Genomic DNA, 9,440 nt, shown 5'->3' on the forward strand with positions numbered 1-9,440 from the left:
AAAAATGTGTGCAGATGATAAAAATAATATAATAATAGCTACCCTTTATTGAATACTTACTAAAGACCATGTGTCTTACTAAGATCTTTTCATTTAATCATGCCAACAACCATAAGTGGAAGGTATTGTCATTATTACCGTCATTTGAATGTGAGGAAACTTGGTTCAAAGAGGTGACGTGGTTTGCCTCAGGTGACTCAGCTAATATATGGTAGAGCCTGGATTCAAATCTAGATCTTTTTGATTTTAAATCCTTTACTGTCAATGACTGTACTCTTCTGTCTCCCCAAAGGCAGGCACCCGCTATTCTTACTTAGGAGTTAGAGGTGTGGTTTGTACTGAATTTGGAAGACTGAGTAAAACTTGCAGTAAAAACAGGAAGATATATATTCTGGGCAAAATGAATAGCCCAAGCAGATGGAGATGTGGAAAAAGTCCTGAGACTCTGCAGGTGGCAGTAGAACGCCCACTGCACCAGTGAGTGTGTACATGTGTGTGTGGGGGTAGTGTACAGGATAGGGAGGGGGAGGGAAGAGAGAAGGCGTTGCATGCGGAAGGGTGGGAACAGACTGAGTATAGCTGTGATTTGAATGAGGCAGCATACCTGTGGAAGCTTCTCAGCAAACCTGTGTGCAGTCCTGACATTTAATGTGATGATTTTTTGAAAAATGGTGCACACATTATACACACACACACACACACACACACTCACAGTAACAGTGAGGTCTATCCCACAGAGAGTTGAGCTCAGCTAACTAAAAATCTGCATTATAGGGCAGTGGTTCTCAGACTTGAACATCCATATCCATAAGAATCCCCCGGGAAACTTGTTAAAGCACACATTGTTGGGCACCAGCCCAACATGCTGATTCAGTAAGTCTGGGGTGGGGCCTGAGAATTTGCATTTCTAACCAACTTCCAAGTGATGCTAATGCTGCAGTTCTTGGGAACAAGCTTTATATGGCACTGATGTAGGGCGGGGTATGACTTTGCTGTGAGTGAAAGGTGAGAGGTTCAGCATTTGAACGTAAAAATCGTTCACTTCCTGAAACCAATATCATGTTTGTGCTCCTGTCTCCAGCTTTGTCCTCCCCACCCTATTCTGTTCTAGCCATAGAATCTTTCAAAACCAGGAGTCTGATCATGTCACTCTCATGCTTAAAAATGTTCATGGCTCCCTTTGCCTTTGCATGGTATATTAATCCTTTCAGAGCTCTTCCTACCTCTTTAATCCCTCATATTCTCCTTTATAGGATGCCTTGCAGCTCCCTGAAAAAGCCGTATTGCCTCTTACCCACATCTGGAATGTCAATCTCCCCAGGCCCACCTCTCTTCATTTGGTTAAGTTCCCTTTCTGCTCCAAGTGTTATCCTTGAAATCAACTCCATCAGAAGGTCTTTCAAGACCTTGGGCAACGCCCCTCATGGGCCTCTGTGAAGCACTCTTGCACAGAATAGAAATGGCCTGGTGACAAGGCTGAGCTCTCCACTAATTTGAGAGCTCCTTGAAGGTAGGCACTGAGTCTTGGCACTTAGCACATGAATAAACAGGTTAATAAATTATAATTGAACTAGTGTTATTCCAGACCTGGTGAGAATTAACCATCACATCTGCTTTTCCTGGGGCAAACGATTATGTGTTTTCTTAGAGTCTGAGCTACCACAAGAAAAATTTGTTCACAAATAGAATAAGGAAATAATATGCCATTAATAACCCAGAAAAAGCTGTATCTGTTTTAGGATTTTTCCATCTGGGCATTACAAACCACAAAAGCAACTGTTTTGCCTCCACAAAGAACATATTTTTTTAACAGCACACTTTCCAAAAGGACACTCCTTCTGCTGCATTTTGATCTATCCTGATTTAATTTAAAGTTTGGAGATGGGGTCTGACCTTATCTATCAGTGGCTGAGCCGTTGTCTCATGGAAATGCAGTTTGAAACTCATTAATAGGGTAGCCTGTATATTATAACTTAGAAGCTCTGGGTTATCACTGATGCTTGCAATTGCTATGGAAACCGGGTTCATATGCACCTTTCAAAGAGCCAGCTTTAAAAGAGGAAAAAAAAAAAAAAGAAGAGGAAAAAGAAGGCTCCTTGAAAGAATAAGCTATTAGTACGCAGCATGCATAGGCAGGTTCAGTGATGCAAAAATGCTCTGCCTACACAATGATGAAAACAATTCTTTATATTTTTTAGAGCTAATAATGTATAACCTTGTATTAGAGAACCGTGTTTATACTGGTAAGGAAGAATGCCTAAGGCAGCTTTCCCCCATGCTCACACACACACATGCACACACACACACACACACAAACACAGGCATAAACACATATCTGTAATTTTCAGTGTTCCCCAGACTTTTTGCAGCCTGCATCCTGAAATCCTCCAAAAGCCCCTGCACACGCAGCTTCAGCTGCTAAAGCCCAACCAGTGTGGACACTGAGAGAGCTTATAAGATGAATGCGTATAAATGTTGCATCCTGTAACTTATGGACTGACTTTTCCAAATTTAAGATGGTAGCACTAATTTGATCAAGTTTCTTATAAAACATTTTCAGTTGTATTCTTCCCTAAGTTTGGGTTTTGGAGGCTCCATCCCTCATCTCTCTCCTTGCCCATGTATATTTCTCCCTAATAATCCTTATAATCAAAGTGTAGTATTGTGTTGGGTAAACAATAGTATGAGCGTCATCAACACGGAGGGGGAGACTTGGTCACCACCTGAGACTGGGGGTGGGGAGGGGAAAGAAGCCAGAGAACAAGAGGGGGCACAGAGGTGGCTCCTAAGTGGTTTGGCCCAACACATGACATCATTTCACTCCCCTCTTGCTCCCAAATCTCTATCTTTCCAGCCACCTCATTTTGTCTGCATTTGCTCTTCCCTACTTCTCATTTCTGTCCTCACTCACCAGCCTCTCGCCCAGGTACCCTCCCCAAAGACCTGTCACTAGGGTAGCACAGGAGTGGCAGGACTCATACCATTTATAAAACAGATAGGAACTGGCTCAATAACCCAAGAAACAGATGCAAAATTGTAAAATATTGGAAAAGTGCAAGAGGTTTATGGTCTTGAATGCTGTCGTTTCTTTCCCAGTATTTCCAAGCATAACCTGAGTCTTTCATCTTCGTTTTTCTTCCCTCTCTTCTTTCCTTCTGTTATGCTCCATCCTGACTTGCCTCTCTTCCTGCCACTCCCCTGGCCTTTCTCCCTGCTTCCTCCCCAGCAGTCTAGGTGTGGAGGACTTAAAGTATAGCGTTGTACACTCCTCTTCCCACATCACAAACAGCATCTTCTCTGACCCACAGTTACAACAATAGGCCCCAATGTTCCAGAGGAGGACAATATAGCTAAAGCATGACCCAACAAAAGAAAGCATGGTTTACGGTTCATATTTTACGTAACTGCTTCACTTCTGAAAACTCTGAGCATCATCTTATGGAAAAGCATTCTCTAAGTGGACACTCCCCACTCAACACAGAACCATGTATTATTCCCTCCAATGTGCTCATCTCTCTATTTTCCTTCCCACTTGTGAATCCTTCTATGGTTTTCCCCTCGTCTTTTCCATGCTGTGCTCCTCCCCTAACCTTAGCAAGTGTCAGCTGGGCTTCCTCTTCTCCTGAAGCAGAACAGGTCTTGAGGGCTGGGCTCCCTCTATCCTCACCTTCATACAGAAGGAATTCAGAAGAGAGCAAACCTCTTCTGGAGGCTGGTGCTCACTCTGCAGGCACCTGGAAACCACTTCTTTGCTTTCAAGTAGTTATGTAACCTAAACAAGGACTATTGTCCCTCTTTTAATATAGGCATTCTCTTCCTTGGAAGGCATCATAAATGATCATTTCAGAACCATAGAGGTCTCCTCGACTAGACTCAGACCTCCTTTGGGCAGAGGCTGTGTCTCTTTCTCTCCCTAGCACCAGCTACTGCCCCTGGCACATGGCCATGTTTGGTAAATGTTTACTTGTTGAAAGTCCAATTGACAAAAATGTTGCTTTCATCCAGTGGCATCTCTGTATGAGTGAACATCTCAGGTTTCTTGCTGAGCGCAGACTCAGAGCAGAAGGTGGGAGGGTGTAGCACGAGGACTTGGGGCTCAAGGCAGTGTGGTGTGGTGGGGGGAGGGCAGCTCCTAGATTGGAGAACATTCTCCTTAGACCACTCCCACTTTACAGCTGTACAGAAAAGCAGCCCCTGCTGCATTGTCAGGGGAGACCTGTGCTTAGAGAGCAACAGGAAAAGGGCCTTCAATCCAGTGTGGTGTAGTGGGGAAAAGACAGAGTAAGCCAGACAAGCCTGAGTTTGACTCCTGATTCTATCACCTAGTAGCTGTGGATTTGGGGAAGTTAGGTAATTGCCTTGATTTTAAAATTTCTCATCACTAAAATGGGCAAAACAAGACTATTTCAAAGGATTCTTGGCGTACTTGAATGAGACAATGTTTTTGAAGCCCTAGTACAGGGGCTGACACATCGCATATACTCAATAAATGGCAATTAGTAGTAGTAGTGGTAATAGTATTGCTATAATTTTTTGGTTGGGTGGAAAAGAGAACTATCCTTTTCCTCATCATTTCTTCACTAAGATTTTGTGTCCTCTTTATGACAGTTCAGAGTGTTACTGACTCACTGAGAGTCAGCCATAACTTTTAAAAAAATTTTTTTTAAATTTTTTATTTTTTTAATTGCAGTAACATTGGATTATAACGTTACATAGCTTTCAGATGTACATCGTAATGTATTTCAAATTCTGTGTAGATTACATCATGTTCACCACCCAAAGCCCGATTATGGTCCATCCCCTTACACGTGAGCCTAATCACCCCTTTTGCCCTCCCCCCTCCCCCCTTCCCCTGTGGTAACCACCAATCCAATCTCAGTTGCTATGTGTTTGCTTGTCGTTGTTTTTATCTTCTACTTATGAGTGAGATCATATGGTATTTGACTTTCTCCCTCTGACTTTTTTCACTCAGCATAATACCCTCAGGGTCCATCCATGTTGTCACAAATGGCCGGATTTCATCATTTCTTATGGCTGAGCAGTATTCCATTACAGCCATAACTTTTAAAGCTGGTGAACTTAATCCTCTATTCTTTTTTCTCATTTGATTTTCCCTTCCTTTTCCAACTCCTCACTTCTGGGTACTTCTTCCTCTCCTTTCATTTTTATAATGCCTGCTCTCCCAATTCTGGCCCACTCCCTTCCCAATCTATACTTCATATTATGTTCTTAATTTACTCTAAGGTGTGAATGGCTGATTAGCAGCCACAGTGTTACTCTCAGGTGATATTTTCACACAAAGAAGAACAAAATCCTCTAACTGAGAAACATTAAGATCCTTTGAGTTCAGTGTTTTTCAAATTGCAGGTTGCAATTTAAAGGAATCAATTTAGTGGCTCCTGACTATCATTCTTTTCATATTATTGCACCTTCTTACAACATGCTATTTTAGTGTCCTAATGTAGAGGAGAAAATTGTAAACAGTTCAAAAATCTAGGGGGAAAATGTATTTGCTTTAACCTTCAAGTGGAAGTTACTTGTATGTAACAATCTATTTGTATGTTATGTCCCAGGTTTTAAATAACCAACCTTGTTGAATTTCAGTCCGAAAAATGAGGAAACAAATAGTGGCATCAAAGGAGTTAAGCAGAGGAGGTGAAATGGATATAGAGTTGAAATTGGAACTGAACATTGTCAGATCTCTGTCTCCAAAGGAAAATCTAACTTAAATAATAAAGGTCCATTTTCTATACAGCCAAATGCCATGTCACTTAATTAGGAAAACATGATTTGGGAAAAATCTTTCTGGATTATATTTAACTAGGGTACCAAGAGCATCATGCGTAAAAGGAAAAACCGATAAACTGAACTACATCAAAACTAAAAACTTTTGCTCTGCAAAAGTCTCTGTAAGAGGATAAGATAAGCTACAGATTGTGAGAAAAGATTTGCAAATCAAAGAACTCTCAAAACTCAGCAGTAGGGGCTGGCTCTGTGGCCGAGTGGTTAAGTTTGCGCGCTCCGCTGTGGCGGCCCAGGGTTCAGATCCTGGGCACGGACATGGCACCACTCGTCAGGCCACATTGAGGTGGTGTCCCACATCCCACAACTAGAAGGACATGCAACTAAGATATACAACTGTGTACAGAGGGGGTTTGGGGAGATAAAGCAGAAAAAAAAAAGGAAGATTGGCAACAGTTGTTAGCCCAGGTGCCAGTCTTGAAAAAAAAAAAAAAGAATAGTTTAAAAAATAAATTAATTAATTAAAAACTCAGCAGTAAAAACAAATACTCAAACCAAAAAAAGGGCAAAGGACATTTCACAGAAGAGGATATACAGATGGCAAATAAGCACATGAAAAGATGCTCAACATCATTAGCCATTAGTGAAATGCAAATTAAGACATCAGGACACATTTATAAAAATGACTTAAAAGTAGCAACAATACCAAATGCTGGTGAGGATGCAGAGAAGGTGGAATTGCTGGTGGGAATGTAAAATGGCACAGCCACTCTGGAAAACAGTTTGGCAGTTTCTTAAGAAACTGCAACTACCATGCAAACCTGCAATTGCATTCCTGGGCATTTTTCCCAGAAAAGTGAAAACTTACGTTCACACAAAAACCTGTACACAAATGTTCACAATAGCTTCACTTGTTATACCAAAACCTGGGACTAGTCCAGATGTCCTTCAATGGTTGAATGGCTAAAAAAATTGTGATACATCCTAAAGGTTTATTTACTCTATGATTTCATTTATATAATATTCTTGAAATGACAAAATTATAAAAATGGAGAACCGATGTGGCTATGAAAGGGCAACATGAGGAATCTTTGTGGTGATGGAATGTTCTTGTATCTTGACTGTATGAACGTCAATATCCTAGTTGTGGCATTGTACTATAGTTTTGCAGTATGTTACCATTAGGGGAACCTGGGTCAATGGCATGCAGGATCTCTCCATACTATTTCCCACAACTGCACATGAATCTAAAATTATCTCAGTAAAATTTTAAACTAAGCAAAAACACATATGAAAAACCTTTGGGCTTACTTCTGTCCATGTACATTCATAACCATGTCACTGGTTGCACAGGATTCTGTCATGAAAAAAAACCTTAGATGCTTTCTAAAAGCTAATTAGGTCCAATGATAAACTAATAATAGCAAGCTATTTAGCAAGCTGTAAACCAAAAAGGTGTAGAAATTTAGCAGTTGAATTCTATTTCCTGACTATAGCACTTCTGCTATTCAATCTATTTTCTCCACATATTGGAAGACTGAACAGGCCCTGGCGGTCAAAATACAAAAGACACTGTTGCAATAAATGATAGACTATTTGAGAGAAGGAACAGTTCCTAATGTCTTGACAATCTATGATAGTCCATAAAGGCCTTTGTGTCCACGTGCCAGGAGGACTGCGGAACAAAGGGTAGAGGTTAAGACAGGTATGAGAAGGGACTACTGAGATAACATTAGACTTTAAAAAATATTGATAGCAAATCTGCCTATCTAGTGTACAAAAAACAGTCAGAATAGACATCGGCACAATTTTAACCTGATGATTCATGAAAATGGATTATTTTTTATGAGAAAAAGTTCAGTCATTTCCTTGTGAACACAAAGAAAATTAAGAGAAAATTTAAAGGTACTAAGGAAATGCAACACTAACTCTTATAATGTATTCCCTCTCAGTTAAACAGGCAAATCTCCCTAAAGACAAGTGTTTTTCAGCCTGAATATTTATCAGACTACATAACCTCTGTACCAACTGCATTTTGATTTTGTAACAGAACCTTTTCTATAAAAGCTAGTACAACAACTAGAAGTGAATATAAAATATTCCCCCTTTAAGCCTTTAACACATAAAAAGCTATATAACATATGCATTAATTAATAGTTTTATAAAAGTAATGCAGTTTTGGACTGTTAGAATCTGTATTTGTGGCGAAATAACCAGGCACAAGGATATCAAGCACACAATTTTCACTTAATCTGTTATTTTCTAGGTTTACCATTTAATTATTGCTGTACAATTCAACTGTAAGTATTTCAGTACTTGAAGCATGAGCTCTACAGAACAAGAAGCAGTTAGCTGTAGTACCAGGGCTTGTTTCTTCCAATTGCAGCGTCGAACAAGTGTCTTCTACGCATAGCGGCCCTGGGTTTGCAGTTGATCACCGTCAGGACCTTCATCCGATTCTTCTGTAGTAGTCTTCTCTTCGTTAGTAGCATGTAGACTTTCTTCGTTTTTATCCTCTTCTTCCAGTTGTAGCTCTTTCGAAATTAATTGTCTAGCTAATTTGATGTTCAGCCCCTCGTTGTAGTGAAGCTTTCTTTTCATTTCGAACTGCTGATGTTTTTCTTGAATGTCGACGAAGATTTTGCTGGTGTGCGCCCCGTGGCTCTCTGGCTCCCCGACCTGATAGTTGGACTCCGACATATCAGTGACAGCTAATTTCAAGGCTAAGATGTCTAGGGTCATGACTTCTTTTGCTTCTAAATCACTCATTGCATCTTCCCCATCATCTTGCACACTGAGGTGCGGACTACTGGGCTCATTTGTCTTCATTAATTCATGATCTCTGTATGCTGGGCGGTATGTCGCCAGGATGTTCGATTCGTCCCACTTCTGGGACTTTTTTCTCTGCACCTCCTGGGTAGCCCCTCCGGACTGCTGGGTGGAGGCCGCCATCGAGGAAGCCGTGGAGCCTTTGTTCTTCAGGATCCCCTTGATGGGCCGGTGCTGCGAGGTGGTGGAGGCCGCCATGCTTGGGGAGTGAAGGGCCTCCGCTCGAGGGTTGGGCCGCCGCAGCCGCCCGCCGCGCTCCAGTCTGAAGCTGCAGCGCGGTGTGTCTGGACCACGGCCCCAGCGCCCTAGCAGCCAGCCTCCCCAGGTCGTGGCGTCACAAAGGATGACACAAACAACGCCACAGTGGTCACCGCCGCTGTCATCGCCACCGTCATCACCGCCGTCATCACCTCCGTCACCGCCTCCGTCACCGTCTCGTGGCCCATGGTGCTGTCTTTATTTTTTTAATGGAGTAAGATAGGAAATATCCCTGAATTGCACGTGAACTGAGGGAGCACTGTTTTGCGAATTTCTAAATACCCTGTATGAGTACGGGGAGGCTGTGTAAAATGTATTTCTTACTGTGGGTCACTGTCAAAAAATTGAAAGCCACGGCTTTGGTTGGAAAAATTGAAGGCACAGGCGCTAGAAGGGGATGAACTTCTGCTCTTCCCTGCCGTTGCCATCCACACCTCACTCTCTCCTCACCTGCTGACACACAACCCCCGGTCCTTCTCTCCTGCTCTGCCTCTCAGTTATCGGCCCCATTATCCAGCCGCTTACACCAGCTGGGGACATGGCCATCAGCCCTTCATATTGCTCACTCTCCCAATCCAGCTCTCAGGTACTGGCCCAAATATTTCAAGACA

General features: G+C 42.1%; 1 protein-coding gene across 1 annotated transcript; it reads right to left on the reverse strand.

The window, feature by feature from the left end:
• Window positions 1-7,919: 7,919 nt before the first annotated feature.
• Window positions 7,920-8,904, reverse strand: PPP1R2C (PPP1R2 family member C). Its single transcript, XM_008511735.2, has one exon. It carries the CDS (start codon window positions 8,767-8,769, stop codon window positions 8,146-8,148), a length of 624 nt encoding a protein of 207 aa, XP_008509957.2. The 5' UTR covers window positions 8,770-8,904; the 3' UTR covers window positions 7,920-8,145.
• Between the last annotated feature and the right edge of the window lie 536 nt (window positions 8,905-9,440).

Source organism: Equus przewalskii, chromosome X (genome assembly GCF_037783145.1).
Source record: "Equus przewalskii isolate Varuska chromosome X, EquPr2, whole genome shotgun sequence".
NCBI lineage: Eukaryota > Metazoa > Chordata > Mammalia > Perissodactyla > Equidae > Equus > Equus przewalskii.

Bases quoted from the DNA above. Each gene is read 5' to 3' on its own strand.
- PPP1R2C (XM_008511735.2), bottom strand. From the start codon at position 8,769: ATGGCGGCCTCCACCACCTCGCAGCACCGGCCCATCAAGGGGATCCTG.